Source organism: Seriola lalandi, unplaced genomic scaffold (assembly GCF_002814215.2).
Source record: "Seriola lalandi dorsalis isolate HSWRI2012SDOR001 ecotype SW California unplaced genomic scaffold, Sedor1 jcf7180002054885, whole genome shotgun sequence".
Classification (NCBI taxonomy): domain Eukaryota; kingdom Metazoa; phylum Chordata; class Actinopteri; order Carangiformes; family Carangidae; genus Seriola; species Seriola lalandi.
Window position 1 is genome coordinate 637,807 of NW_019525437.1, and position 17,490 is coordinate 655,296.

At 39.3% G+C, this 17,490-nt stretch overlaps 1 protein-coding gene and 1 long non-coding RNA gene across 2 annotated transcripts in view; one reads left to right on the top strand and one right to left on the bottom strand.

Moving 5' to 3' along the window:
• The first annotated feature begins 93 nt into the window (after positions 1-93).
• st3gal3a (ST3 beta-galactoside alpha-2,3-sialyltransferase 3a) overlaps positions 94-17,490 on the top strand; it is a 52,019-nt gene continuing 34,622 nt past the window's right edge. The window contains exons 1-4 of the mRNA XM_023428887.2: positions 94-318; positions 2,976-3,127; positions 10,938-10,980; positions 11,114-11,206. Coding sequence (XP_023284655.1) covers positions 3,013-3,127; positions 10,938-10,980; positions 11,114-11,206 — 251 coding nt within the window. The 5' untranslated portion in view covers positions 94-318; positions 2,976-3,012. The remainder of the gene's footprint in view (positions 319-2,975; positions 3,128-10,937; positions 10,981-11,113; positions 11,207-17,490) is intronic.
• LOC147817812 (uncharacterized) lies at positions 14,252-15,213 on the bottom strand. The gene is made up of 3 exons (XR_015438646.1): positions 15,180-15,213; positions 14,458-14,577; positions 14,252-14,285 (listed from the first exon to the last, which is right to left on the bottom strand). It is a non-coding gene; the product is annotated as an uncharacterized LOC147817812 (long non-coding RNA).

Consider the following 17,490-nt stretch of genomic DNA (forward strand, 5'->3'; position numbering starts at 1 on the left):
AAAATATCAACACTTTCCAACACTTGCATTTTTATACCAGATTTCTTTAAATGGATTTTGGCGTGACGCTCTCTCCTTACACAGCTGGGCGTATCGGGTACCTCACACCGCAGGCTTCACGGAGCCTTATGGAGGGGAGAGGGACATGGTCTGCCCCTCAAGTATATGTTGATAAAATGCAGAGATACTTATGAATACTGGAATGTTTTCGTGTAACGTTAACGTTGATCAATGCATATCAGAAGCTCGGTGTCCAGCGCGTCGGCAGGAAGTACCGACGGATCTGAAGTCAGCTTGAAAATTAACGGTCCCCGTTCGGTAAGACTCACAGAATGGATCGCTTGCTAGCGTAGCCAGCTAGTCATGTTTATTGGCTACTGGTTATATTAACGTTCAGCCACTTTCCTTATGTCTCTGCCGTCACATTAATGTCGTGTGTTGAAGGACAGGGGGTTTTACCACTCCCACCGCCAACAGCCTGAAGGGACATCAACTGTTAGCGGTGGTTACTAAGGTAGCTAACGTGATTGCGGCTAATAGGCTATCATTACTGTGACTGGTAGCCAAACGCAGTTAATGAGTTAGCTGCTAGCTGCAGTAACATGCTCTACGTCATGGTGGTGTTGTCCTTATTACTCTACAGCGTCCACTATTCATTTTCTCTTCGGTACATAAGTCATGACACCTCACAAAACTTCACTGAAAGTTCGGTGGAAATTGAATTATCTAACGTGACGTTTGTGGTTAACCCCATTAACCAGACAATAGTTAACCCTATTGACTTAATGTTAGTGGCTGACCCTGTTAACCCTATTAACCTGATGTTATTGGTTAACACAATTAACCTGATAGTGGTTAACTCCTTTAAACCAACGTTAGTAGTTAATTGTCAGTAATTATTAATTGTCAATTTGAAAACACACAAGCTGCAAATATTGACAACACAACAGAACTGATAACAAAAAAGAACACAATGATATATTGAAATCATCTAAATTTATTCTTTAGCTAATAAACTCACACACAGCCAAGGTATTTCCTGTAAGGTTGGCTAAGAAGTGATGTTACCAAGCAGCTGGTGACTACTTCAGTTAAATGTTAAATAAAAAACACATCCATTATCAATTGTCCTTCAGTTATCTCAGACTCAGGGTGTGCAGGCCTCTTGATGTCACTCTGTGTTTAGTTTAAAGTAGGGCTGGATGATATGCAAAAAATATCATATGGCGATTATTTTTGGAAGATACATTTAAATGCATTTAATTTTCACTGAAAAATATATAAAATGATAATGATGTGATTTTTGTTGGGTCTTGTACCAAACAAACGTGTTCCTTTATTTCTGGAGAATATGTTTTGTAGTCCGGGGTGTCTCTGTAGCACCGCAACACTTATGCCACTAACAATGAACAACAATGTGACACATTTTATGGCCATACTGCAATTTCAATTTTATTTTGATTAATTGTGCATCCCTAATTCACAGCATGCATTTTGATGGAATACAGTAGATCAAAGAGAGTGAAGGAGACATATATATTAGCTGATGTTAGGAACCGAAATACCAACAAAAAACTACTGCTACATAAAGTCTATGGACACCTTCTGTGGTGTCCAGGTGTTTCTATTATTTTGTCCACCCCATTTATATCAGTGAAGGTAGGCTAAATAGGAGGATTTTTCTGCAGGGCAGTTGTATTAGACTGTATTAGTTTTAGCTAAATGTACCTAAAAAACTAATTTTAACTAATAACCAATTTGTAATTATCAGTTGTATCCACAAGCTGACTGGAATTTATATTTAAACCCCCCCCCCCCCCATTCTAGAGCTGATGTACTGTGGTAAGCAGAGTGTCTCATTTCCAGTTGCCAGTATTTCTGTGGTGCTGTCTGCGTGTTTTGCTGCTCTATCTCAACCTAGTTAATGTAGCTTTTTTCTTCATTATGGTGGTTAATTATCCGCTGTGCAAGGGCTGGGCAATTAACCGAAAACGTATCAAAACCAACATTTGTTTTTGCAACTTCACTGTAGAGGATTGTGATGTCCATTACAACTTCAGTGATGTCTTCTGTCTTACCTTTGACACACATCTCTGCTCGTTCAGTGGAGCTGCTCTAGTCTGTTCCAGTCTGTGAACACAGATGGTATTACCTCAATTATTTTAGTAAAATCTTTATGTAAGCACAGTTATCAGAACATTCTGGCAGGACAGAGAAGAAGCTACAGAAGCAAACATCTCATCTCACTGTGCTGCCGAACAGAGAGGTTCAGGAGATCCTTTGTTCCCACTGCCATCAGGCTATACAACACCTCAGCCAAAGGGAGTGGACTAATCTAATTATTATTGTTTATTAGTAACTGTTTTTATTATTATTATTATCAACAATGAGCTAATGGACACATGGATTTCCCCTAGGGGATAAATAAAGTATCTATCTATCTATCTATCTATGTGAAATACTTGAAATGAGAAAAGAATATTTATTTTATTATCATTTTATTATTGGAGTACCCTCCAGTTCAATGTGAAAATGAATAATAAACATTGGCAAAATACTATTGAATTGTACTCTTTTAATTTTACTTCAGTCAGTTGTTGACTACATACAGACATTGATACAGCTACTGGGCTTCTTCAAGATATATGGCACTCCCGTCATAATCCATGTTAGACATTATAATGTTCTGGACCTTTGCTTGAGGAAATCTTCTCTAACTGGACCTTTTTTAATTTTAATTGAATACCCCTGTTCTAGTCGAACATTTGAATGTGGACATGACACAGGACAAGCCTCCACCCTGCCTCCCAGCTTATAGATAATAAAGTCTCTCCTCAGGAAAACAGCACTGTAGATGAATTTGATACTTCTGTTGACTGCAGAATCTCAGACCTTCAGCGTCTGGGTGATTGTATTAACTAATAACATGCTGTGTTTGAGTGCAGGTCTAACCAGTTTATTTTCTGTTTAAACAGGCTCCTGTGTGGGATGTGCCATGTACTCTAGCTGGAGATGAGAATGAAACCCAGTCGCAACCTCCTCCTGGGCCTGTGCTCCATGCTGGCCCTGGGATTCCTCTACTACTCGTCAGGGAGAATCAGTTTACAAGGCTGGGGCCACAAATCACGTGAGTCTTCCTCCATTAAGTTAATGTAATGTACAGTGTGATGTTTGTTAACTTATTTCATTGACCAGTGGCAACTGCAGCAACAGTGATAGAATTCATCTCCTCTACACAAGTGACTGACACAGCCAGTGGCACAATAAGTGTTAGGCAGAAGAAAAGACAGGAGTCTAGTCTGAGTGTATTCAGCAGGAAAATGGTGTATAGCTTTGTTTTTTGCTCTTGTTTCATCAGAAGCACTTATGAAAGTAATCAAAATCCTTGTCAGATCAGATCTACAACATTTATTGAGCCAACTAAAGAGAAAAACTGCTCAAATTAAAATATATCTGCTTTTGAATTTACTGCCGTACTGACCAGTCTAATTTCTAATCTCACACTCTCTATATAGCATATACAGCATATACTGTATATGTGTATGCTAACTTGTAGTTGTAGAGAGTGGAATGTGAAAAATAGATATACAGTTCAATCAATGCAAACTGAACAGCATTAAATGACAGCTGCCTTACTTAATAATGTTGGGTATTGGTTGATCATTTGTTTGAGACCATAACTCCTAGTTTTTCTTCTTCTTGTCTACAAATCATCAGATAGTTTTACCTCTGTTTGATGCTAAATGATTCAGGTACTGTGTGACACGATGGTGCAATGGTGTGTCTCCTAATGGGTTTTGTTGGCTCAAAAGTATTTACTCCTCTGGCCCCAATAGGACAGAAACAGAAAGTGAAAAGGGCATTGTAGAACAAAACCTAATGTCACCTAAAATCAACATTACAATCAATTACCACATTTACCTCAGTAACAATTAACAAGCAGTAGGGTGTGATTAGTCACCATAATCAACTACGTCAACTATGAAAATAAGTTGACATCAGTATTTTAAGTCGACGAATTGTTTCCCAAACATTAATGATTTGTGGGGGCCGGTCACTATTAACCGCCATATATTTATTTTCTATTTATCATTTATGGTAACACTGGTTCTCTGTCCTCTTCTCTGCTCTCTCTGGGAGAGGTGGGGCTGCAGGAACACACACAGACACACTATGGAACGCAGATTGGTCCAACCACGTTCCGTCGCCTCTAACATGGCAACAGCATAAAAAGTGAGCTCCCTGACGTCGAGATTAAAAAGCCCTATATAACTGAGAGTTTAAAACGTGAGAGACATTGTGAAGTTTTATTTAAAAGGGCATTTGATTTTGACTAGAGGAAGACATAGGAAACCGTCGGAAAAATTGAAGTTAAATACCGAGGAAGACTCAGCTCAAACTGAGTTAGCAACAGAGCTAGCTGAATTAGCGGAAGTGCCTTTACACAAACAGGTGCACCTGCTAAGCTTAACAATGAGCCAAGTGAGTGAGCGGGAGAGACAAGCCAGAGTGACCCAAGCAAAGATGGCGAACAGATCGCCGAAATCATGGCAAACTTGGAAAATTCAGAAGCCCTCAAGGAAGTATAGATGAGAAGACGAATCAGGAAATTAAGGAGATAAGAAAAGAGATAAATGATACCCATGCACAGGAGATTGGAAAAAAAATTGTATGTAATGTACATGAAACAAAGCTATCACCAAACAGGATGCAAATCTGCAACATTGCTGACTTACACCCTAAAAAAGCAGGCAATCAATACTATTTACAAAATAAGAGACCCTCATAGTAAATCAACAAGATATGAGACTAAGGACATACATAGCTGAAACATATTACAAAAAAAATGATATAACCAACCAATAGTTAATAATAGAGTCCGGATCGACTTGTTTCTACAATCTTTAAATTTACCAAGAGTATCAGAAGAACACAATAGAGCTCTAACTGCAGAAATTACAGCAGAAGAAATAAACACAGCGATTTCAAAACTAAAGGCTAACAAGTCCCCGGGCACGGATAGGACACCTTGGAGTGGTACAAATCAGTCAGGGGATCTTTGATCCTTCTGCTACGAAATACATTTAATTGGGTGCTGAATGAGGGAGAAATTCCAAATTCGTGGAGGGAAGCCATCTTTTCTGTAATTCCAGGAGGCAGGAAGGAAGAGATAAGACTGACTGTTCTAATTACAGACCTATAAGTGATCAAGATTACAGCTTTCTTACTGCTATACAAGCCAGATGTTTAGAAAAAAATCTACCCAAAATAATTCATTTGGAGCAGACAGATTTTATTAAACATGTGTAGTAATGCAACATATAACCACAGAACAGGTAGAAGCAGGGCTGTAAACTAACGGTCGCCACTCACCAAATGCGACTAAAATATTCCCCTGGCGACTTAATTTTGGAGGGCTACATGCCATGGGGCAGGTAAATGTTTGTCACAATATAGCAAAACATTGCTGCTATAAAATGCCTAGACATTTTTGGAGGTGCACGTTGACGGACGCAGAGGCTCTGTGTCGGGGGTTCACGTCCACGCAGAGGCTCTGTGTCGTGACGGCGTCGACTTGACGCAGTAGTATAAATCAGCCTTCACGCGTCACCACCAGACCAGTGTGGTTCTGGCGCAGCAATGTGGAGGCACATACCCGGTGTAACTGACCCAAAAAGAAAGAGTTCAGAGGAGATAGATGGAAAGGAGGATGAAAAAGGTGAAACGTCAAAGAAAAAAGCAAAAGTAAGAAACTTCAATGAGAAATGGAAGATTCAGAGGGAATGGCTGCAGTACGAGGAGGTGGCGGGTATCATGTTTTGTTCAGTTTGTAGAAAATATGCTAAAGAAAAGCAGCGCACCAGTTCATTTATGGTTGGCAATAAAACGATGAAACTCGAGACCATCCGAGAGCACGAAGGAAGCAAATGTCACACTGTTTGCAAATCAGTGTCTCGGCTCCATCCGAGCCTCTCTTCACTCAACCTGCCGCCTGACTATATGCATGGTTGTGCGAAGAGGGTGTCTGCTGAAGACAGTGATGATGAGTTCTGATTAGATCATGCACTGATCCACTTTGTTCTGTTCTATTTTTTTTTTTAATTTTCCTTGAATTTTGTTATTATCATTTTTTATCAGAACAGGAGGTTAACTGGTACTGGCACTGTCCATGTTCGCAATGTTTTGAATATTCAAAAGATTAAAAATGTATTTTGAATAATATTTTGGTCTCTTTTCTAAATATATATTGCTATATAATACTGTTATCTCAATGAAAAGTACTGAAACAGATGTACAGTATACGTAACAAAAAGAGGCAATTTATTACTTGGCCGGTAAAAAATGTACTTGGCCGGTAGATTTTTCATCTACCAGTCCCCTTGGCAGGTGAGCCAAAAAGTTAGTTAACAGCCCTGGGTAGAAGCAATAGTGGTAGGCCTAGACACAGAAAAGACCTTTGACTCATGGGACTTCTTTTGTAGGGTATTAGAGCTGTTTCATTTCCATGAAGTGTTTATCAAGACCATACAGGCCTTGTATAATAAACCAACAGCTAGGATCAGGATTAATGGGAGTCTCTCAAATTCTATCAGACTAGAACGTGGATGTCGTCAGGGTTGATTAGCGTCCAGAAGAGTCCTCTTCTTTTCGCCATTTTTTTCAACAATCTCTGAGCCGATGGATAAAACAAAATTAAAATATTATGGGGATAGACATGGAGGGGGGTGAGCAGAAGATAGCTTTATTCGCGGACGGTGTCCTGATATATTTATCGAGACCTTCCTATCCTGGAGAGAATATGGATAGAAAAATATTACAAGGTTTTTACAGAGCTTTTTAATATCTTTTGTCCTTGTACCTGATAAATACTCTCATAAAGTCATTAACTCATAAAGTTGTCTGCTGCTGCCCGAGGATTTACACTGAATAAGTGTTTGGCATGGTCAATAAGCCCAGATTCGGGGTTAGACATTTCTAGTGTTGTATAGATTTTCTGGAGGAAACTATTGACTATGGACTATTTGATAAAATAATCGATAGATTAATTGTTAGAAAAATAGTTATGAGTGGCAGCCCTAATAAACAGTGTCTTTGAGATTCTCTGTCCTCACAGTGGAGCTCATATTCATTCTTTGTACTGAATAATAAACAATGTAATATTTATTTGACATACTTACTGTAAATATTTGCTGAAATAGGAAAATCTAACTAAAATCTGTGGTATTTCACACCTGTTTCAACGATGAAAATACCAAATATCTGAATAACATGTATGGCTATTGTGATTTCATTTCAGCTGCTCTGCTAGGTTCTTGAGAAGCCGTTTTATTTATTTTCCGAAAAATGGAACTCTGAGCATTCACTGTTACATTCACAGTTTACTGCTACACACTGGCCACACACACCATGCTGAAAGCTTCCAATGAGGCTGTGCTACTTTGTTATTGCGACAATATTTCCATTTGGCTTCATTTTGTCCTTTATTGTATTGACTGAAGCCAAAGCGTTCCCACAAGAGCAACTTGACAATCTTTTTTGTGTATCAGCTCTTTCTTATCGGCACAAGCCCTCACCTGCATTTCTACGTCTGAGTCGTTTGATCTGTCAGTGAGACTGGAAATGGATGCTTACTTACAACTACTAGTGGAACAATTCTGATTCCACTTGAAATTAACCTAGAAAGTCTGACTTGTGTGTTTCAGCCTGTAAAGTTAGGTTCTTTGTTTTACTTTGGGGTAGGCAGCAGCCTGTAAATGTGTATTAAGGTCAATAAAGAACATTTTTAACCTATCCTTAAACATTGAGTGTTACCATTTAGAGCGTTCAGTTATGCTATGTTATCTTAATTCAGTGATTTTCAGAATCAAACTGAATACATGCAGTTTATTTGTTTTGAAGTCCATCTGTCAGGGTAACTGAAAATCAACCTTTTTAGATTTGATTTTACATGTTTAAAGCCACACGTTTTTAACTTCAGAATCTGAAGTCTAATTTAGTTTTTTGCCTAATAAAAAACAGTTTTTAGCTGTCCTACATTGCATTTTAGGGCTCTCTGCCTGCCTAGATTTCCACTTCCTTACACATGTTCCTTACATTCAGTCTGAAAACATATAAAAACATACAAATGTGTAACAGCAGAAGTCTTTTGTGATGTGTCTGTTTAGGGAAAGGATTTTCTACCTGCAGAAGATAGCCATGTAACATTTTTTACCAGATGGGGGAGCCAGTCTATTTACTTTGAGACAGTATTTGTGGTTTTAGTTCTCCCAAGTCTTCACTCTACACTGCCTCCTCACTCCTGTAAAACATTAAAGCAATGGGCATTCTTCATCTGGGCGCATTGCTGATGATGTGGAGTGGATCTTTTCTTGATTATTTCATCTGTCATAAAGTGTCCGATTAAGAAATATTGAAGCCAATTTGCGGTGCTAATATTGTTAGTGGGAACCGGCTCAACACCCACTGAAATTAATTATTTATCTTGTGCACAATGTTTATTCCATTGCCAACTTCTATTTTTAGTGCCCTTTTCAATTGGTTGATACAGTTTTTTAGATTGTGGTCGAATAAGATTTAAAGATTTAGTTTTTCCAGATAAATTTCTTCTTAGTGCTGAGAATAAAGCGACTGTTTAAGCCAATATTTTCTACAATGACATGGTTAAATATATATTAATACATTAAACTTCTGTGAAAAGATTATAATGTGAATAAATACAGACAAAATATATAATCTAACAATAACATTTTGAAATAATACATTTTTATAAGTCACTATTGAAGATTCATTCGTCCTGCTTATTTTTTTATTCTGCCAGTCTTTATCACCATATTTGTCTTTTTTCCAAAGTCTATTTTTATTTTGCACTATTTCCATCAGTGATGTCCAATTTGAATTCATATTGCCACTTTTCAACACAAAGCATTTGTCTCTTTGTCTCTTAATCAAAATGAATAGGGCATTCTCATTGAACATACTGGTCCTCTATACAATAAAGGGCAAGGTTTGATTTTGTATGTCTGTTTTTCTGCAACAACCGAAAATGAAGCGGGGGTGGTACTAAGCCGTATGACGGGGTGGGGGGGGCAATAATTATATTTTCTTTATCTCTCCAGCTACTACGGGTCAAAGCCACTCACTCTGTGCTTCTCAGAACATCTGGGAAGATGAATAAAAACTGATGTTAAAATTATGTAAACGTTGGCTTTAATACACTTGTTAATACACTCCTAAGCACTTGGTACTCTCCTTTGACTCCTCTCTCTCTCTCGCTCTGATCCTCTCCTCCACCAGCACCTTCCACTCCACGTGGTTGAGAACTAGGCCTACAGTCCGTCCTGACACATTAACCGTATCTCGTCAGTAACATGAATTAACTTTTTTTCCCACATTAGAAACACTAATGATGTCTGCACTCACGATTCTGTACATGATGTTCACCAACTGGAGAGTAAGTAAGGTAAAAATATCACGGCAGCCAAGTCAAGTTGCTTGCCTTACTCTGTGGAGCCACCAGCTCTGCTGTCATTACTAACAGAAAATCTTAATACTGACACATCAGGTAGTAATGATAAGCAGCTGATGAATGTGACTTTCTATGAATGTACCTAACGATACATAGCAGCCAAAAAACGTACTGTTAGCGTTAGCCTTTCTTAGGCAGATGTTTGCTGGGGCTAACCCCCTTCACTTTTCTGGCAGTTGGGGAAACAGCATACAACTTTTCTTGGTCTTGAAGCTGCAGCATTTATTAACTGACACACTGCAGCCCATACTGTACATTTACTGCCATACTGACAAATTACTTCTAACGTTTTCCTCTGCTCCGCTCACATTCTCTGCTTCACTGTTACTTTTCTGCCGGTGGCTTCTTAGACACTGCCCTATTCCCTAAAGGAGCTACGGTACTCTAATGTTACCTTTTATATAGATGTCCTTTGAAAAATAAGGAGAGGGTTAGGATTAGATGCAATAGTCAATAACTCAAAACAATTCCAAGTTAATGTTGGGTATTGTTGTGCCCACACAGTGAGTGAGTGAAAATCATTAGTAGCCTGTTGATATTCATGATTGTGTGGTGCACCGCTGCTGAGTGAATATAGGGGAAACACTGTGTGTTATGTTGAATTTACTTACAGACATTACCCAGCCTTAGCTGGGAAAGGATGGAAGCCTTACCTGAACCTTTCCATTCTCCACTTGTTTCTTGCATTGTCGCTCACTCAACTGTGAAATGAGCTTGGTTGGTTTCAGGTCATTCAGGTTCATGTATAGAAGCAAAAACTAAATGAAATACTTTAGGGATGAATAATTGTCATAGTTTTAATAAATGTTTGCTCTGTGAATTAATCTGCAATATGCCACTCTCAGGCATTCATATCTTGCCTCTAGTGTCTGTGCTCAGGTCAGCTCATGCCCTCTTGAGACTGGCAACCAATGAGAGAATGACAAATAACATTCATAACAAATTCTGTGACAAAATGTGGTTTTCATTTTACCCCTTAGATGGTAACTAACTGTGTTACATTTAGATTTAACCCGCTTTTTAAACAGTGTCGATATTGGACAAGTCTGCAAAACCTTGGGTGTGTTGTTTTTAAATGAATTATTCCAACTATATTTGTAAATGGCAATTACAGCTTGCTTAAGATGTGGTTGCACGTGGCCTCCAATCCATCCCTTACTCCCTCACATTACACCACATTGCGTTAACGTCAAACCACCCTCCTACAATGGCACTGAACACAAGCATGTAGAATCTTAAGTATGAACAAAATTACTTTTTTTTTTTACAGGACTGAGTTAAGAAATATGCCAGCCAACATCTTACTTTCTTTGTAATTAAATGACTTCAGTGCCATAATATATACTACTGAAATTCCACATGTATAAGTACATTATTTATCGTTATCATACTCACCTTCTTTTTTTTCTAGTGTATGACAAGCAAGGGTTCCTTCTGAAGCTGGATGGTAGCCTGTGAGTATACAGTTTACTGTTTATACAAGTTCCACTTCCCAATCAAAGTCTAGGATCTAAGCCTTTGGGGCATGTTTTTAGACACGGTATCAATGATGGCATAACATCAATGATCATTCCTTCATGTCTACAGGCCTTTGGAGCTGATCTACAAGTACGGCAATCTCAGTGAGGGTGCCTGCAAGCCTGGTTTTGCAGCTGCCAAGATGACTGCCATTTATCCAAAGTAAGAATACATACCATATGTTGTATTTAAGTGAGTTTGTAGCATTTTAGACATCAAACTTAATTGTCAGATACATTGTGATCAGTGAGACCCTGTTGTTGCCATTGCAGACTCATGCAACCATGCTTGTGTTCTTCTAGAGCATGATCTAATCTGTTAGGTAACTTACTTAAGATGGATTTATACTGGATACAAGAGGTTAACAGAAGTGCCATCAAAGGTACCTACAGCAGAGTTGTTGATTTACAGATGAGAGGCGGATTTCACCAAGTGATATCACCTCACAAAGCAAAATGCATGTGTTATCAGCCCATATAATGCCTTATATTGCCCAATCTTTAATTTACTGAAACAGAGCGATATTTTCAGAATTTATTTCATTGTATTTTGTTACTGAATAGGAGACTACTATTCAGCCTATTGCCTGGCTTGCATTGCGCCCCAACCCAATGCCTGCTCCTGCAGATGGTAGGCCCACAGGGAGGTGGTTCCGTCTAATTTCTTCAGGCAGTGCACAGCTGGGCCCCATGGGCCAAGGCCCGGTCACCAGATGCTTGCTGGCGTCCCTAACCCTAACCCTAATGCAGTGTGATGATCATGGTGAGCAGGTTTCCAGTATTAATCTCTCTGTTAGAGAGAGACTGAAGATCAGGAAAGACATGTGTCTTAATCTTCCTTTAAGAGAAAAATGGCTCAAACCTTAAAGGGGACATATTATGCTCCTTTTCAACAAGTTCAAATAAGTCTCTGACGTCCCCAAAGCATGTCTTTGAAGTTTCTTGCTAAAAAAATCCACTCCGATCCTATATTTCAGCATGCCTGTAAACCCCTCTGTTTCAGCCCTGTTCAGAACAGGCTGTTTCTGTGTCTGTTGCATTAAATGCAAATGAGCTGTGCCTGACCACGCCCCTCTCCAGAAGGGGATGCGGCTTGGGCTTCTGGCGCCATGCTCTAATGTTTACGGTGCCGGTGACTAGCGACCTGGCGTCGGAAGCGCTTTGGTTCAACCACACGACTTTTATCCAGAATCTGACCCAGAGGGAGAGGCACCTGAAGAAGTTCAAACTCTACAACTGCAGCAGGACGTTTCTGAATGGTTGGTAACCAATTTTGTGTATTTTGACTTTACATTTTCAGTTTGTTGATGTGTGCTGGCACACAGTTACTAACATGTAGCTAGGTAGCTAATGCTAACTGTTACTGTCTCGTCATTACTGGGAGCTCTTTTGGTAAATAAGCACTATTGTGAATTGTGTAATGTAGTTATCTGTCATGCTTCATTAGATATACTTTTACAGTCTATGAAAATGTTTGTTGACTGAGGACTGCTACAGGTGTTCAATGTCAATACTAGTCAGATATTTTAATAGATGCTGACAAAGTAAATCATTTTGATTTTTATTATTTTTTCTCCATGTTTTGAGCAGAGGTGCTCATCTTCCTTTATGTAGTAAATTTATTTTGTGCATTACAATAAAAGCTGAAAATCAGCATAAACATGTCTGACAGCAACATTAATCTTTATTCAAAGACTAAACTGTGCAGTTTTCTACACTACACTGTTGTCAAGCTGCATGCAATAAGTGACATGTTATAAATGACCTATGTTATATGCGCTTGATATGTAAACAAGCTTACTTCTTACCCACCTTAGCTCCACTGTCTGTCAGTTTTTGAATTTCATAAGCTTTATATTTTGGTGAATGTTACCATTTTTCTCTATATGTTGGATAGGTGCTCCTGTGGAAACTGTGCAACCATGCCCACAGAAGCTGAGAACATCTGCTGCTAGGAGATACCACAGGTAGCATTCTCACTGGACAAAGTAATCAGTAATTTGTTTCGATTACATTTATAATAAACCATAGCATTTACCATTTGTAATTCACTGTAGGTTACCAGATGGCTATGGGAGATCGAGGAAGATTTACCATGTATGGTAGACCGTCCTGGGTTGGAGCCGCTCTGCCTCAATGTGTACTCCCTCCAGAATGCACGCAACATGTACCGCACTGACTATGGTCCTTTACGGTTGAGAGGAATACACCAGTGTGTTGTGCTTCTTTGTAAAAACATAGTTTCAATCTAAATAAAAGATGTTAGGCAGTCTTGTTTTACTTCAGTGCACATAATTTTACAATGGTAATAACACACCACAAATGGAGTAACACACCCTCAAATAAATTAGTTTAGCTGCTCTTTGATTTGTAAAGGTTTTCTATCTGCAGATAGTGTGCATATAATATATGAATTGATATATGAGTCATTTCTTTAGTAACGATCAAGAATTTATTTACATTAAATGAGGCACTTATAATCAGTGATAATAAAAAAGCTGTAGGATTCACTGGATCCATAAAATAAAATTGACATAGATATATGTTTGCAAGACTAAATGCCCTGTCCAGTTGTTTTAGTCAGTACAGGTATCTGGCCTACAGGAGCTTTACGGCCTGGTGCCGGGGCTTCCTCGGTCGCAGAATCTGGTTCGTCATTCCAGCCTGCCCAGTCCTACGCATCATTGCCGAGTTTCCTGATGCCACAGGCCAGTACGTGGGTTTTAGACTGGCCCATGATAGAACACATAGCTGGATATGACCTCCTCCTTCTCAGGCCGCCTTGAACTGTGCAGTGAGGTCCTCTGGCCCTCAGCTTCTGTGTATGGTCCCAGGTCAAAAAAGACTTTTTCAAATATGAGGTCCATCACATTCCCTGTTTGATAAAACACAAAAGATTTTGTTTACATTTTTCACTTTTTTTTTGTTTTTTTTTTACAAAACAATGACTGAAAGTCTGTTTCTAACTACCTCCTGACATTTTCTTTACTGTATTTGTTGTTGGTGGAACTGTCATAACATTATACGTGCAATACTTAATACAATGTGTACAAAACATTTTTTGGTTGAAAAATAAAATAATATAACACTTATAGATTGTCGGCTCAGTCATAACTCGTTTAGCTCTGCATTCTCCCTTCATGGCCTTTGGAAATTGGAACTTGAACAGTGGTTCACCTTCTTTTGTTTGGGCTTGTGGTCGGTCAGCATTTTCATTGTTGTACGTGGCAGCCAGGTAGAGTCTGGAGGTACAGTAAAGAGAAAATCAAAGATGTTAATGTTGACAGAAACCTTAGCCTACACACTCTCACAAGTTGTAAGTAACCACAGCTTCATTTACCTGCACAGTATTCCAAGACTGATAAATGACTGTTAGGTTTATCAAGAGTAGATGCACTTCAGATGGCTACAGACCTGTACTTCTGATGTGAGGCTGAAGACTCTTCAAGGATAACTGTGTGCCTACAGTGGGTCAGTCTGGCATGCAACATCCCTTGTTGCAGGAAGCTGTATAGATGCACTTGATGTGCTGGCCTGAACAGAGGAAACAGAGGTTACACCAACATCTCCTCAAATGTGTAGTTATGGCAACAGCTGCAAGCAGTGCAAAAATGATAACAACAAATGCACTCAATTATGTGTAAATTGGGTTGTCAATAGCTTGTAAATGCTGCAAATAGCTCACTATATGTGCAAAACGCAAAAAATGTGTATTACAGACTATCCCCTTTCACATATCCCCTGTAACTGGTGCGCTTATCTAGATATTCCCCACAGCCACTGTATCTGTAAACATGATATAAACGTTAAAACAGCTATGGTAAGGCATGACTCTCAATACTAACTTTCACAGCACTAACAAACAAGCCCAGAGACCTATGCTAATCGCTGCAAAGCCTGTTTAGTCTGAATTTTACCGGCTTGACTTTGCAGACAGCTAAAACGCCTTTCAAGTATGATAAAGTTAGCAGGTTGGCTTTAATCAACGTCACACAGCGATACCAAGCAGAAGAATTGCACCCGGCTATACCCGGCTGTGTGGACGAGGCAAAACGTTAGCCACATTAGCTGCCATGCTAACAACAAACGCAACAGTGTGTACATACAGTAAAGCAACATAAAATGGTAAAACTTACAGCTCCCAAGTTTGAAGTTGGGTCTCGGACAGTCTCGCTACAACTCCTAAAGTGTCCATCAAAAATAAAATAAAACAAATCCACTGGGTCTTCAGATCGTCGGGCGTAGGGGGTAAAAAGACTTTTGTGTTGGTTTGTACAGTCAACAACCGAGCAACTAGCATGCATCGCTTGTACCTTTGACAAAGTTTTACCGGAGCCGGTGATGCGAGGGAATAAACGATAGCGGCTGCAAGGCGTACTCAGAAGGCGGACTCAGAAGGCGGAGCACACACCTAGCTCGGGGAGCGTCACCCACCTGGGGGGAGGTGTCATCTCCCTTCATGACGACATCAAGGGAAAATCTCCAATTGGCCTGTGAGCACACATTTTCTGAAAGGTGGTGCAAGCAAAAGACGGAGAGGATGGACTTTTCTCATGTTTGGGGGTTTGTAGACAGGCCGGGGACACATATTACTGATAGAAAACCATGGAAAAGTGCATTTTGCATAATATGTCCCCTTTCATTTATAATTTACTGAAAAGTGTCCAGCCCGATCACTAAAGTTTCAGGTGTGGGAGGTATGTAGTGCCAGTTGGACACCATTTTGATGGACATTTCTGTCAGACATCAGATTAACACTCTAGGCTGGCTGTGCAGCCAATGATTTTGGAACCTTAGCAAACTCTTTATGCTGCTGAGTAGTTTAATCTTTACCAATGCATTTTATTTATTGATTGATTGTACGATTTGTGTGTAAAAGCTGAATTGGCTGTTGCTCATTTGAAATGAATTGGCATTGCATTTGTTGTCAGATTTACTGACAGATGCCCGAGGCATCTATTAATATTCCTCAGGCTTATTAGTGCCACGGGTGCTCAGCTCCGAGGCCCTCCTGTACAGCTAGAATAGCTGAGAGGAGTGCCTCTATTAATATTCCTTCGGGCTTATTATTATTCTTCCGCCAAATTTTGGCGCGTAACTCGTCCTGCAGCTTTGAGAAAACCCCGGTAGGGGAGGAGAGGAGAAGCTACTAGCCCTCTCTCGCTGTCACTTCTAGTCGCGTTGCTCTCCTCCCCAGTAATGTTAAATTTAGCACAGGAAAAACATAATAGTGGTAATTTAAATAGCGGTTCATGGGATTTATTAACCCTCAGGGGTCCCTCTGTCCTTTTTTGGACATTTTCTTCACTTTTCTTTTTTGATTTGCTGATCATTTTGGCTGTTACAGCTGAAGGTATGGATTTCTGCAAGAAAGTGTCTTTTTTGACATATTTTTAAAATCTAATGTCAGTTACTGTTACAGGTCTATTATACACTGGTAACACATTTTGTACCCTCTGGGGTTCCTCGCGTCCAAAAAAGGACACGCAAAGAAAATGCTATAAAATCATCATATATCAATATTTTTTTCTGCTTTTTTTTTTTTTACATACATCTCTTAAACCACTTCAGTTCTGCTCAAACCTACCAAATGTTTATTAGTTTTCAGGATTGTAACCCTTTAAATGCCAGTTTGAAGACATGTTGCCTCTTGTTTTATTAAAAAAAAACAACACAGAATATGAGATATTTCCAACATAATACATGATGGAGGGATGTGACATTGTTTTATATCAGAGTCTTTTATATCAAGACATTTCTCAAAACCAGAATATGATCAGGGTGACTTTTGAACACTGGAAATAAATCATTTACTCATCCCGGCAGTAGCCCCCGTGGCACTCAAAATTTCCCTGGAATTTTCTAGTTTTTCATGTAAATACAGCTGAAATCACAGCTCCATCTTCGTCTTTAACTTGTGTGTTTGTGATTTTGTCAGACAAAGGTTTCAAAATTAGAATTTAAGCAGCAGCAGAGCAGCAGCTTGGAAGAGACTGCTGGTTAACATTTACTCTTATTGGGCCACTTTTCAGTCACTATTTCATATTTGTTCCGTTTTCTTACAGACACCATACGCAGTCCAGCCATATTTTAGGATTTGGCCTAGTCTTGTTTCTTCAGGAGTACTCACTTTGGTAACTCTGAACAATTGATGTGGTTAGCTGCACAGCTCCAACATCCTTACAGTTGCATTTAGGTGCCTCATGCCAACCATAGGGCAACGTTATGCTTGTGGTGCTCTGGAGAACTACCTAATTCACCTACTGTATTCTGAAAAACTGGCCTAAGTTTTCTCAGTCAAATAGTCTTATTTTATAGAAAGCTTTCTAAGCCCAGAGTGGTATGATAGAGGAAAGATCCCATTTCTGCCTCTGCATTATTGAAAACCACACTGTGAAAGCCCTACACCTGCTTATGTTTTTAGCACTATCTATAAAATAAGTCAGA